The sequence below is a fragment of the Heterodontus francisci genome, chromosome 9 (assembly GCF_036365525.1).
Source record: "Heterodontus francisci isolate sHetFra1 chromosome 9, sHetFra1.hap1, whole genome shotgun sequence".
Taxonomy (NCBI): Eukaryota; Metazoa; Chordata; class Chondrichthyes; order Heterodontiformes; family Heterodontidae; genus Heterodontus; species Heterodontus francisci.
Genome location: NC_090379.1, coordinates 114,873,872 through 114,889,006, shown reverse-complemented (window position 1 = coordinate 114,889,006; position 15,135 = coordinate 114,873,872). Strand labels below are relative to the sequence as shown.

At 45.0% G+C, this 15,135-nt stretch overlaps 1 protein-coding gene across 2 annotated transcripts in view; it reads right to left on the bottom strand.

Annotated features, from left to right (window-relative positions):
- The window catches only part of paplna (papilin a, proteoglycan-like sulfated glycoprotein), a 122,952-nt gene that overhangs the window by 89,195 nt on the left and 18,622 nt on the right, over positions 1 to 15,135 (bottom strand). For both annotated transcript variants that reach the window (XM_068039737.1, XM_068039738.1), the window contains exon 2: positions 4,843 to 4,958. In XM_068039737.1, coding sequence (XP_067895838.1) covers positions 4,843 to 4,958 — 116 coding nt within the window. The remainder of the gene's footprint in view (positions 1 to 4,842; positions 4,959 to 15,135) is intronic.

The following is a 15,135-nucleotide window of genomic DNA, read 5'->3' as shown; positions in this document are numbered from 1 at the left end:
CACTGAGCCACAAAAAGCAATATTCGGGCAGATGGTCAAAAGCAGGGTCAAAGAGGTAGGTTTTAAGGAGCATCTTAAAGGAGGAAAGAGAAGGTTAAGGGAGGGAATTCCAGAGCTTAGGGCCAAGACGGCCAATGGCACAGCCACCCGTTTACAACAGCTCTGCATCGAGTTACACTCAATAGTAAATATTTCCCATGGTCTCTATTGAATATGTGGCTTTGGGGAGGGGGTGGGGGTGGTGTTTAAACTGTGAACCGAGGATCATGTGCTTTCCTCAGATCCAGTCAATGCAGCCATTGACAGTTAAGTGACAGTCTTATTTGTATTGATATTTATTTGCTGGTTTATCATTCGATCCAATCCCACTACTTACAGGTTCTAAATCAGAACCTGTGTTAGTAAACAGAGATTTATTCAAATTATTGGGAACATGGATTTATAATCGGCCCTTTACCACTTACGTAATCCACAAATTACAGAAAGGATGTTGAGGCACTGGCAAAGGTGCAAGAAAGATTCACAAGGATGAAAACAGAACAGAAAGGTTATACCCCTCAGCAAGGACTGAACAGGCTGGGGGTACTTTTCTCGATAAATCGGAAGGCTGAGGGGTGACCTGTTGGAGGTGTTTAAAAATATGACAGAGTTCAATGAGGTAGACGTGGAGGAGAAATTTCCACTTGTGGGGGGAGTCCAAAACTAGGGGCCATAAATATAATAAAAGCAAAGTACTGCAGATGCTGGAAATCTGAAATAAAAACAGAAAGTGCTGGAAATACTCAGCAATCTAGCAGCATCTGTGGAGAGAGGAAAAGAGTTAACGTTTCAGGTCTGTGACCTTTCATCATAAATATAAGATAGTCACTGATAAATCCAATAAGGGATTCAGGAGAAACTTCTTTATCCAGAGAGTGGTTAAAATGTGGAACTCATTACCCACATGGTTGAGGTAAATAGTATCAATGCATTTAAGCGGAAGCTAGATAAGTACATGAGGGAGAAAGGAATGGAAGGTTATGCTGCAGGGGTGAGATGAAGTAGGGTGGGATGAGGCACATGTGGAGCAGAAACGTAGACTGCAGCAGACAGCATCACCACAAACCACACGTTAACGGAATGGAGCGGCAAGTTGCGAATTTGCTGAGAGTAGGAATTCAGTGCAGAGTGGGAAGGAGCTGCCTGTTTTACTGTGAATATAGCCAGTGGTTTGTGTAAGTGGTTTGGGTGGCACAGTGGCGCAGTGGTTAGCACCGCAGCCTCACAGCTCCAGTGACCCAGGTTCAATTCTGGGTACTGCCTGTATGGAGTTTGCAAGTTCTCCCTGTGTCTGCGTGGGTTTCCTCAGGGTGCTCTGGTTTCCTCCCACATGCCAAAGACTTGCTGGTTGATAGGTTAATTGGCCATTATAAATTGCCCCTAGTATAGGTAGGTGGTAGGGAAATGTGGGGACAGGTAGGAATATGGAATTAGTGTAGGATTAGTATAAATGGGTGGTTGATGGTCGGCACAGACTCGGTGGGCCGAAGGGCCTGTTTCAGTGCTGTATCTCTAAACTAAGCTTCCAGCAGTAAGTAGTAAAAGTAGAGTGGTGGGTGCGTGGAATGCGCTGCCAGCGGTGGTAGTAGAAGCAGATACATTAGGGGCATTTAAGCGACTCTTGGATAGGTACATGGATGATAGTAGAATGAAGGGCAGGTAGTTAGTTTGATCTTAGAGTAGGTTAAAGGTTCGGCACAACATCGTGGGCCGAAGGGCCTGTACTGTGCTGTACTGTTCTATGTTAAAAGGTGTTTCAGCACTTAGTGCAAAAAACAAATAAGAGAAACCTTAAAATAGCCTAAAAGGTAACTTCCTTTAAATAAGTATATATGGAGATAAGCTGAGGACCAAGAATAAAGAACAAAGATACCTAAATCAGGTTTCGGAAATGGTGAGATTTCCAAAAATGTCCACAGGGGTGGGGTGGATTACTCCCAGACCTGGTGACGACATAGCATAGCAGTGTCATTGTGTTGCTCTCTAAACTAGGGGAGAGTGTAAACTAGAAACTAGGAACCGATAGTTAATATTTTATTTAAACTAGTTAAATTAATTAGTTAGAGAAACTAAACCAACTTACATAAAACTTCAGTTAATTATATAAAACAAGATTGGATAGAGGTGAGTGCAGCAGGTGTGCCTTGTCTGCAGCATGTGGGAGTTTGTGGAGAGCAGTATGATGCCAGGCACCCACATCTGCAGGAAGTGTCTGCGGCTCGAGGCAGTTGTTGAGCTGGAATCTGAGGTGCAGATGTTGTGTTGCATCAGAGAAGGGGAGAGTTACCTTGACATTTTGCCCCTTGAGGCCAGGAATGCTTGTCCCCAGTATCAGGATTAAGAGTCATAGAGTCATTACTGCATGGAAGGAGGCCATTCAGCCCATCGAGTCCCTGCCAGATCTCTGTAGAACAATCCAGCCAGTCCCATTCCCCCGCTCTATCCCCGTAGCCCTGCAAGTTTATTTTCCTCGAGTGCCCATCCGATTTCCTTTGGAAATCACTGATTGGGCAGGATTTTGTGCTGCAGCTGGAGCACCCAGCACCAGGCCGAAAAGGCAGGGGAAAACCCGCATCCACCTTTTCAAGCCACGCACAGCAATCTTCCAGTCTTTTAAATTCTAAGTTTCACGAGCCAGGAGCCCCGTCCCTTTAAAGACAGAGATCCCACCTCCAAGAGCTTCTGGCCAATCAGAGGGCTGGCAGCTCAGCGGTATCAACAGCGCTACCAGGAGCGGTGACCACTGCCAGTACTGCAGAGGCCTCAGACCCAGGACCGGCGCTGAAACCCTGCAACAGAGGGAGGTGAGGCGGATCACAAAGGCCAGTGTGGAAGATCCTGGCAAGGGGAAGGCTGGGGGGTGGTCATGCAGTCCAGGGATAGGATGTACCGGGGTGGGGGGTTATCTGGTGGGGGTCCTCCATGGAGCACAAATTACCCACAGAGAAGGGGCCCCCACCTCCAAGCCCACAGGGAGGGCGCCTCATGTCACAAGGCGTCCTCCGCACTTGTCAGAGGTACCCCGCCGCCACTGGCAAAATGTCAGGATGGTGTGTGACTTGGAGGGGAACTTGCAGGTGGTGATGTTCCCATGCATCTGCTGCTCTTGTCCTTCTAGGTGGTAGAGGTCATGGGTTTGGAAGGTGCTGTCGAAGTAAGCTTGGTGAGTTGCTGCAGTGCATCTTGTAGACGGTACACTCTGCTGCCGCTGTACGTCGGTGGTGGAGTGAATGCTTAAGGTGGTAAATGGGGTGCTGATCAAGCGGGCTGCTTTGTCCTGGATAGCGTCAAGCTGCCCGAGTGTTGTTGGAGCTGCACCCATCTAGGCAATGGGGAGTATTCCATCACACTCCTGACTTGTGCCTTCTAGATGATGGACAGGCTTTGGGGAGTCAGGAGGTGAGTTGCTCACCTCAGAATTCCCAGTCTCTGACCTGCTCTTGTAGCCGCAGTAGTTATGTGGCTGGTCCAATTCAGTTTCTGGTCAATGGTAACCCCTACAGGATGTTGTTAGTGGGGGATTCAGCGATGGTAATGCCATTGAATGTCAAGGGGAGATGGTTAGACTCTCTCTTGTTGGAGATTGTCGTTGCCTGGCACTTGTGTGGCGCGAATGTTACTTATACAAGGAGAAAATTGTGCAGGGCTATGGGGAAAGAGCAGGGGAGTGGGACTAATTGGATAGCTCTCTCACAGGCATGATGTGCAGAATGGCCTCCTTCTGTGTTATTGCAGTGCTGGGAGGGGAAGGGGTGAGAGCAGAAGAGTGGGAAATGGGTCGGACACGGTCGAGGGCCCTGTCAACCTTCACCACTTGTTCCATGACGTCTTTGTCATTTAATCTCTCTCGCCCTTTACCCTATCACAGACCTTCCCTTTTGTACTTCCTCCCCCTCCCCTCTTTCAATGGCCTAAAACCCATCACCTTTCTACCTTCTCTCAGTTCTGAAGAAGAGTCATGTGTGACTCGAAACTTGAAAAAGGGAATTGGATAATTATCTGAATAGAAAACATTTGCAGGGCTACAGAGAAAGGAGTGGGACGAGCTGAGATACTCTTGCGCAGGGCCGGCTCAGACGCGACGGGCTGAATGGCTTCCTTCTGTGCTGTAACCATTCTCTGATTCTATGTCTGGGTCTGTTGTAGACACATTGGTAGAGATTGATTTACAATGATTAGTCAACAACCCTATTAACACTGTATCATGTGACTAGCAGGATGGTAGAAATGGATAGCCCTTGGTCTTTTATTATCTTGCAATTCCTACAGTCCTAGAGTCATTGCTTTTTTGCTAAGGTTTTAAGTTTAGATTGTGTGTGTATGGACATAGTAAACACAAGAACACTAGAAATAGGAGCAGGAGTAAACCATATGGCCCATTGAGCCTGCTCCGCCATTCAATACAATCATGGCTGATCTTGGGCTTCAATTCTACTTCCCCGCCCATTCCCCATATCCCTTCATTCCCTGCGAGACCAAATATTTGTCTATCCCAGCCTTAAATGTAGCCAATGATGGAGCATCCACAACCCTCTGGGGTAGCGAATTCCAAAGATTCACAACCATCCTCATATCAGTCCTGAATGATTGGCCTCTTATCCTGGAACTGTGCCAATGTCTTAGATTCCCAGCGGAAACAACCTCTCAGTGCCTACCTTATCCAGCCCCTTCAGAATCTTGTATGTTTCAATGAGATCACCTCTCATTCTTCCAAACCCCAGAGAATATAGTCCTACTTTACTCAGTAAAGAGAACTGTGCAGAATTTCACTACCAAATGAGTATAAAAAGCCATGTTACTTACCGATATGAGTAACAGCGACGCTCTCGGGAGGTCACACCAATACCACAAGTCCTGCTGCACTCCCCCCACTCTCCCCAGGGACCCCAGTAATCAGTCTGACGTCTTTTCCTTAAAGCCTAGGTGCAATCAACAGGAAACAGTGCTTTAAAACAAAAACTGATACAACCTGGACTATATATCGCCTTTAACAGAATAAAAACATCCCAAGGTGCTTCAGAGGAGTGTTATCAAATAAAATTTGACACCGCGCCACATGCTGAGATATTGAGACAAGTGACCAAAAGCTTGGTCAAAGCGGTAGGTATTAAGCAGCATCTTAAAGGAGGAGCGAGAGAGGTGGAGAGATTTAGGAAGGGAATTTCAGAGCTTAGGGCCTAGGCAGCTGAAGGTTGGCGGAGCGATTAAAATTGGGGATGCTCAAGAGGCCAGAATTGGAGGAGGGTAGATATCTTGGAGGGTTGCAGCAGTTACAGAGGCCATGGAGGGGAGCGGCCATGGAGGGATTTGAACACAAGGCTGAGAATTTATAGCTCAAGGCATTAACAGAACAGGAGCCAATGTAGGTCAGTGAGCACAGGGGGTGGGTGACATAGTGCGAGCTAAGATGCAGGCAGCAGAGTCTTGGCTGAGCTCAAGTAAGGTAGGAGAGCACTGGGTTAGGGTTATAACTGTGAGGGGGTGGGGGGGGAAACACATACTGAGAAACAAGAAACACATGGTACCACCTAACCATTCCCTACAGTATAAATAGTGTATAACATTACCCAGCTGAGAATGAGCATTGAATACATTTGTTTTTAGAAAAATAAACAATCAGGGATATTGAAGTCGCTGGCAAGGCCACCATTGGCTGCCCTTCACTAGTTGCCCTTGAGAAGATAGTGGAGAACAGTCTTCTTGTAATGCTGCAGTCCGTGACCTCACTCTTCTGTTGTCCAGCTGGTTGGGACTGCTCTCACCTGGTTCCATTCTTATCTAAGAACCCAAATACAAGAACCCAACCTGAAGTTATAAAAAAATTGACTTTTCCTTTCAAAAGTGGACAACGTGCTACAAATTGGCCACCAAAGGTCAAATGACCTGGCCCTGTATATTCAAACTGTCTTATTGTCTGTTAAGGACAAAAGGCTAAGAGGTGTCAATTACATCCATCCTGAACCCATCAAGAGACATTTTTGAATTGAATGGGTTCTTCTGAAACAAAGAAGGTGTGAAGGAGCCACATCCTGATCCATTGTTGATCAGCACAGGGAAGGAGATCTGTGTTACCCAACAGAGGCACCATTTTGACCTTAAAAGTAGCTCTCTGGAGAGAAAGAGAAAAAGAGAGAGAAAGAGAAAAAGAGAAAAAGAGAGAGAAAGAGAAAAAGAGAAAAAGAGAGAGAAAGAGAAAAAGAGAAAAAGAGAGAGAAAGAGAAAAAGAGAAAAAGAGAGAGAAAGAGAAAAAGAGAAAAAGAGAGAGAAAGAGAAAAAGAGAAAAAGAGAGAGAAAGAGAAAAAGAGAAAAAGAGAGAGAAAGAGAAAAAGAGAAAAAGAGAGAGAAAGAGAAAAAGAGAAAAAGAGAGAGAAAGAGAAAAAGAGAAAAAGAGAGAGAAAGAGAAAAAGAGAGAAAGAGAGAAAGAGAGAAAAAGAGAAAAAGAGAGAGAGAGAGAGACCCAGAAAGAAGCAACCAGATCAAAAATTACAAAAGCAAAATCCAGCCAAAGCAGGTGCCCTGCTGTGAATTCTACACTTCAACTTGTGCAGTAGAGAACTGAAAGTGATCCCTCATCTCTAGACTGAAGTCTCAACTACCAGAGAAATCTACAAACAACCCAGGCCTGCAACTTTAAAAGAGAAATTGACCTCCGAGAAGATTCAAGAGGTTTACCGTGAACCCCGAATAACTACTTCCCTTCAAACCACTTACCTTCTTTCCTCTCTATCTATCTCTTCTTGTTTGTGGATGTGGTTGCGACCATTTCCAGAATGAATATTGCTGAATGAATATTTAATCTTTTGTTTCAAACCTACAAGAAAACCTATCACTGTCTATTTATTTGACACATAAAACAAAAGGTGTTAAACACCAATAACAAAAACACTTGCCGCAGTCAGTTGGGAGTTGAACAGTAGGAACCACCCACACCCCTTGCCACCTGGCTGTAACACCAGTCATAGTTAAAATGTCACTTGCAGTGGCTTCTCTTCCCACTCCTGCGTTGTTATCTCTGGTGTCCCCCAAGGATCTATCCTTGGCCCCCTCGTATTTCTCATCTACATGCTGCCCCTCGGCAACATCATCCGAAAGCACAGCGTAAGGTACCACATGTACATTATAATACCCGGCTCTATCTCACCACCACCTCATCCAGTACTGCATGAACAGAAATCTCCTCAACTAAATACAGGGAAGACCAAAGTCATTGTCTTTGATCCCCACTACAAACTCCATTTCCTAGCCAATGACTCCATTCCCTCTCCCTGGCAACATTCTGAGGCTGAACCAGATTGTTTGCAACCCTGGTGTCTTATTTGATCCTAAGATAAGTTTCTGACCCCATTACTAAGCCTGCCTACTTCCATCTCCAGAACATCACTGGACTCCACCCCTGTCTCAGCTCATCTACTGCTGAAGTCCTCATCCATGCCTTTGTTAAGTCTAGATTCAGCTATTCCAATGCTCTCCTGGACAGCCTCCCAGCTTGCCTTAATCTTAAAATTCTCAACCTTGTTTTCAAATCCCTCCGTGACCCGCCCCTCTCTATCTCTGCAATCTCCTCCAACCCTGTAACCCTCAAAATTTCTGTGCTCCTCCAATTCTGGCCTGCTACGCATCTCCGATTTTAATCACTCCACTATTGGCCGCCAGGCCTCCAGCTGCCTAGGCCTATCTACCATGCTTTCTTCCTTTAAGATGAGCCTTAAAACCAACCACTTTGACCAAGCCTTTGATCACCTGTCTTAATATCTCATGTGGTTCTGTTATAAATTTTGTTTGAGAGCATTGCTGTGAAGCGCCAAGGGATGAATCAATATGTTAAAGGTGTTACATAAATGCGAGATGTTGTTGTGGTGCTGGTGAAGGTGCTCCCACAGTGTCGTTAGGTCAGGAGTTCTAAGGCTTTGATCAAGTGATGATGAAGGAAAGGTGATAGATTTGCAAGTCGATGGTGTGTGACTTGGAGGGGAACTTGGAGGTGGTGATGTTCACATGCATCTGGGTGCCTTTGTCCTTCTAGGTGGTGGAGGTCACAGGTTTGGGAGATGCTGTCGAAGGAACCTTGGTGAGTTGCTTTCATAGCAGTGTTGTGTAGTCAGTGATGGAGGGTGGAGAGCTTAATAAAGGTAATAGAGCATTAGTGACTATGGTGATATCAGGGAAAAATAGAAATTAAAGCTAAAGGCAGTATATCTGAATATGCAAAGCAACTGCAAAAAAAAAAAATGAATTAATAGCACAGATAGAAATTAATGGGTTTTATCTAATAGCCATTACAGAGACGTGGATGCAGAGTGACCAAGGTTGGGAGCTAGATATTCCAGGATACTTGATTTTTAGAAGAGCTAGGCAAAATGAAAAAGGACAATAATCAGAATGGAATAAAGAAAACAGAGAGAAAGGATCTGAGCTTGAGAAATCAAGATGTAGAATCTTGGTGGAGCTAAGAAACACCAAGGGGCAGAAAACACTGCTGGGAGTAGTTTATAGGTTCCCTAACAGTAGTTATAGTGTCGGACAGAATATAAATCAGGAAATTAGAGCTGCATGTAATAATGGCAATTCAGTAATCATAAGGGACTTAAATCTTCATATAGACTGGGTAAAGCAAATTTACAGTCATAGTGTGGAGGCCAAGTTCACAGAATGTATACAAGATAGTTTTCTAGATCAGTATATCGAGGAACCAACAAGGGAACAGGCTATTTTAGATCTAGTATTGTGCAATGAGACAGGGTTAATTAATAACCTTAATAACCTTGTAGTAAAGGAGCCTCTAGGGTAGACTGATCATAATATGATAGAAATTAATATTACGTTTGAGTGATTTAGTTCAGTGCAAAATGAGGGTCTTAAATCTGAATAAAGCAAACTATGTAGGTATGGGTGAACTAAGGTAGATTAGGAAACTACATTAAAAGATATAATGGTAGATCAGCAATGGTTTGCATTAGAAGAAATAATTTGCAACGAACATCTATTCCCTGAAGGAATAAAAACCCCATGGGAAATTGGTCCAACCGTGGCAAATAAGAGAAGTTAAAGATAGTATTAGAACAAAGGAAGAGGCTTAGAAAGTTGCTAAAGAGTAGTGAGCCTGAGGATTGGGAGAATTTTAAAATTCAGCAAAGAATTGCCAAGAAATGGATAGAAAGTGAAAATAAAATGAGAGAAAGCTAGCAAGATACATAAAACAGATTGTAAAGGCTTCTACAAATATGTAAAAAGGAAAAGATTAGCGACAGTAAACATTGGCCGCTTACAGGCAGAGACAGAGAAATTATTATGGGGAACAAGGACATTAAGGGACATTAAACAAATACTTTGTTTGTATCTTCATGGTAGAAAACAGCTTTATCCATTCCGGAAATAGTGAAAAACCAAATATCTAGTGAGAATGAAGTAGTGGGGAAAAAAACAGTATTAGTAAAGAAATAGTACCTGAGAAATTACTGGTAAAGCCTGGCTCGGGTATAAAATTAAAACGCAACCCGGGCCCAACCTGACCATAGCCGACCCGACCCCGACCCGGGCCTGAGCCCTTTAATGTTTTTCATGCCCAACCCGACCCGAAAATATCAAACATGTTATTTGTACAGAAAATTACTGCGTCTAAATGTAGATTAAAAAGAAAACAATACAAAACAATACAGTCTAGCCCGACCCAACCCGAGCCCGAATGTTGGACTCAGAATAAAGACCCCACACGAACCTGACACATGTAGTTGGGTTTGGTTGGGTTCGGGTCGGGTAGCTAAGCTTTAATTACTGGGACTAAAAGCTGACAAATCCCCTGGACCTGATGGCCCACATTCTAGGGTTTTAAAAGAGGTGGCTATAGAGATGGTGGATGTATTGGTTTTGATTTTCTGAAATTCCCTAGATTCTAGAACAGTCCCACCGGATTGGAAGGTAGCAAACATAACCCCACTAATCAAGAAAGAAGAGAATGAGAAAACAGGGAACTACAGCTGGTTCGCCTGACATCAGCAGCAGGGAAAATGCTTGAATCTATAGTGAAGGGCATGGTAACAGGGTGCTTAGAAAATCAAAATATGATTGGGTAGAGTCAACATAGATGTCTTCTTTGGCCTCCTTGTCTTGAGAGACAATGGGTAAGCGCCTGGAGGTGGTCAGTGGTTTGTGGAGCAGCGCCTGGAGTGACTATAAAGGCCAATTCTACAGTGACAGACTCTTCCACAGGCGCTGCAGATAAAATTGGTTGTCGGGGCTGTTACACAGATGGCTCTCTCCTTGCACTTGTCTTTTTTCCTGCCAACTGCTAAGTCTCTTTGACTCGCCACTCTTTAGCCCCGCCTTTATGGCTGTCCGCCAGCTCAGGCGATCACTGGCAACTGACTCCCACAACTTGTGATCAATGTCACAGGACTTCATGTCGCGTTTGCAGACGTCTTTAAAGCAGAGACATGGACGGCTGTTGGGTCTGATACCAGTGACGAGCTCGCTGTACAATGTGTCCTTGGGGATCCTGCCATCTTCCATGCGGCTCACATGGCCAAGACATAGATGTATGAAAGGGAAATCATCAGGTGACCTGGTAGAGGTCTTTAAAATAATGCAGGGGTTGATCGGGTAGATGTAGAGAAGACGGGCTGGATTTTACAGCCCCCTCAGACGCCGGGGGTCAAGGCAGAGGGTGGGTGGGGGCTGGAAAATGTCTCTGGCAGAGGCCCCCTACGGGCCTCGACGCCAGGAAGGCACAACCCAATATTGCCCATGGCGACGAAGTCTCGTGGCGGCCCCCCCCGTCCATCGGAAACGAGAGCCATATTTACATATTTTTAAAAATGCAAATGAAGGAATTAATTATTAACCCTCTCTCGCCGTCCGTTCGCTCCGATATTTGTGCCGGTGGCCGGTGCTCCCATCTGGGAGGGGGAGGGAAGTTGATTCGGAGTGATTTGGTTGGTGTGGGGGATGGTGGGAGGGTGTTAAAGATTAAAGTTTGTGAACTTTGCCGGGGGTTGGGGGGGAAAGGTCAGGGGTAAGGTCAGGTGCACCAGGTAAGTGTTTAGAGGCAGGGAGATGGCAGGTACTTAATTCTATGGTTATTGGTGGGGGAGTGGGAAAGAGTCAGGATCAAGTCATTTAATTTTTTATAACCAATGCCCCTTTAAATTTTAAATGGCAATGTAGGGCTCAAAGCCCTTTAAAAATGGCATTGGCGCCTGCGCAGTAGCACGTGTGCCATAGCCGGGGATGGACAACCCGCCCCTCCCCGTCATCGGGGAGGGGCGGTTCGCCACAGCCATTTAGTTGAGCAGCCGTGCTGAATATCGCAGAGGCTCTATGAGATCGGCAGTGAGCTTGTAAAACCCAGCTGATGAACTAGGGATCATAAATATAAGGTAGTCACTGATAAATCCAATAAGGAATTCAAAAGAAACTTCTTTACGCAGAGAATGGTTAGAATGTGGAACTTGCCACCACAAGGAGTAGTTGAGGCAAATATCACAGATGCATTTAAGGGGAAGCTAGTACATGAGGGAGAAAGGACTAGCAGGTTATGTTGATAGGGATAGATGAAGTAGGATGGGAGGAGGATTGTGTGGAGTATGAATAACAACATGGACCAGTTGGGCCAAATGGTCTGTTTCTGCGCTGTACATTCTATGTAATTCTATTGTCATAACAGCCACTTGGGTGAGGAATTGGATGTCAGCCATTCCCCAGGGGAGCATAACCCAGGAAGGAGGCAATACATTGGGGGGCGGGGAGGAGGGTGGGAGGGTAAGAGGAAAAATAGCAGCTGGAAAATGGACAAACTCAAAGAGTTTGGATAAATGATGTTTTGAGTAGTTACACTGCTTGGTTGCACTCGCCAAGGAGACAGTTTAAGCTACAAACTCAACCTCGCCAACAGCTTAGCAACTTTGCCCCATATTATAGACCATAATAGTATAGCAGGTGCAGTAAAACCAATTGTCCTATAATCCCCTGGCTTACCCTATCTTCTTTACTATGAGCATTGTCACATTTTGCACCTTCGAGTAATTTCCCTTTTTGCAGAACTATGGAAAATTACAGCCATTTGTCCCCATAACAACCGAGGTTGCCAACCCTCCAGGATTGTCCTGGAGTCACCAGAAATTAAAGATTAATCTCCAGGACACTGGTGAAAAATCATAGAGGCATTAAATCAAATATTGTATGTTTTTTCTCATTTTCTTTGAACACTTTGTTTATTAGTTATAAAGATATTGGAGGCGGGACTAAAAGGCTGTTTGGATGATTCTTGACTGGCAGTCAATCAGATAATGAGCAGTCTTCTTGCTTTCCAATTGGCTAAGAAGTTGGGGGCACGGCGAGGATGAACATGTCTGGCGACCAATGGGGAGAGTGTGGGGTGGGGCAGCTGGAGGCAGGAGGTCATGCCATAAAACCTCCAGGAATACGTCTAACCAGTGTTGGCGACCTGAAAAACAGGCTTCATTTCTGAAGTAATTCTGTGAAGCAGAATGAGTGAGTAGATGACCCCGAGAGGCAGAAACAGGAGACATTCATTCCATAGTAGACTTGAGTTTTGATCCCAGGCCCACTTTCACTTGACATAATATGGCCTGGTTGAAGAGAAAAGATTTGCAGGGCTACAGGGAAAAGGGTGGGGCAGTGAGACTAGCTGGACTGCTCTCGCAGAGAGTCAGCATGGACTCAATGAGCCGAATGGTCTCCTTCTCTACTGTTACCATTCTGCGTGCAGACCAAATTTGGTTCAGTGCAGCTTTTAATCTATCCAGGTCTATTATATGGGAAGGTCCCAATGCACAAATGTACACTTGGAGAGATGCAGTACTTATCGAAAGGCAGGAGTCACCAATCCCAAAGATGTATGATATAATCTTGTCTTTCCGTTTTGTGAATTCTCAACAGAGCATATTGATAAAATCATAAGGAGCAGAATTAACTGAGATAGTGTAAGGGAGATCAACTGACTGGAACACATCAGATTAACGACTGTAGCTAAGCATTACTGCATACAATACTGGTGGAGAGACACTTGTTTTTCATTCATTCACAGGATGTGGACATTGCTGGCAAGGCCTTGAGAAACTCGTGGTGAGTCGTCTTCTTCAACCACTGCAGTCCTTGTGTATAATAGTTTTTCTGTAGTGGTTTGATACAACTGAGTGACTGGCTAGGCCATTTCAGAGGGCAGTTAAGAGTCAACCACATTGCTGTGGGTCTGGAGTCACATGTAGGCCAGTAGATTTCCTTCGCTTAAGGATATTAGTGAACCAGTTGGATGCTTATGACAATCCAATTATCCCCATTACTCAGATTAGCTTTTTTTCTAAATTCCAGATTTATTTAATTAATTAAATTTAAATTCCCCAGCTGCCCTGGTGGGATTTGACTCATGACACTGTGCATTAGCCCAGCTCTCTGGATTACTAGGCCAGTAATAGAACCACTATGCTACCGCACCCGGTCGCATATACTGGTGACATTCCTATAAACCCTGTTTTAATGTGGGCATTAATTAATTTACAAAGAAAAAACTGGTATTTCTATCACACCTTTTACAATCTCAGGATTCCCCAAAGCACTTTCCTAGGTCCAACCATCTTCAGCTGCTTCATCAATGACCTTCCTTCAATCATAAGGTCAGAAATGGGGATGTTCGCTGATGATTGCACAATGTTCAGCACCATTCACAACTCCTCGGATACTGAAGCAGTCCATGTAGAAATGCAGCAAGACCTGGACAATATTCAGGCTTGGGCTGATAAGTGGCAAGTAACATTCACGCCACACAAGTGCCAGGCAATGACCATCTCCAACAAGAGAGAATCTAACCATCTCCCATTGACAGTCAACGACATTACCATGACTGAATCCCCCACTATCAACATTCTGGGGGTTACCATTGACCAGAAACTGAACTGGAGTAGCCATATAAATACCGTGGCTACTAGAGCAGGTCAGAGGCTAGGAATCCTGTGGTGAGTAACACACCTCCTGACTCCCCAAAGCCTGTCCACCATCTACAAGGCACAAGTCAGGAGTGTGATGGAATACTCTCCACTTGCCTGGATGGGTGCAGCTCCAACAACACTCAAGAAGCTCGACACCATCCAGGACAAAGCAGCCCATTTGATTGGCACCCCATCTACAATCATTCACTCCCTCCACCACCGACACACAGTGCCAGCAGTGTGTATCATCCACAAGATGCACTGCAGCAACGCACCAAGGCTCCTTAGACAGCACCTTCCAAACCCATGACCTCTACCAACTAGAAGGACAAGGGCAGCAAATACATGGGAACATCACCACCTGCAAGTTCTCCTGTAAGTCACACACCATTCTGACTTGGAACTATATCACCGTTCCTTCACTGTCGCTCGGTCAAAATCCTTCCCAACAGCACTGTGGGTGTACCTACCTCACATGGACTGCAGCGGTTCAAGAAGGCAGCTCACTGCCACCTTCTCAAGGACAATTAGGGATGGGCAATAAATGCTGGCCTAACCAGCGATACCCACATCCCATGAATGAATAAAAAAGAAACTTTACAGACAGTGGAGTAAGTTTTGAAGTATTGTCACTGTTAGAATGTAGGGAAACTTTTTTTTAAAATGGTATTGCGTGAGGGATAAATATTGGCCAGACACTGGGGAGAACGCCCCTGCTCTTGTTCAAAATAGCATCATGCGATCTTTTACATCCACCTGAGGGGGCAGATATGGCCTCTGCTTAACATCTCAACTGAAAGCCGGCATCTCTGACAGTGCAGCACTCCCTCAGCACCGCATGGGAGTGTCAGCCTGGATTTTATGCTCAAGTCAACAATTATCTAACTCGGGAGGGGGGGCAAGAGTGCTACCCAGTTAACACATTACATTACAAAGAAATGTTATGAGAGAGGTATGACTTGATGAAGTTAGGCACTGGGGAGTTGTGTGGAGCAAATTAGATTTGATTTTCTTGCAAAATCCACTCAACTCGACTCTCGAAAATGATAACAGTTCTTTGGAATGCGATGCCGGGCAGGGCCAAACCATCATCGAGCCGAGAGATTGCTGTCACAAGCTTCAAAATAAAAACTCCCTCGGGCTAAATGTGTTCAGT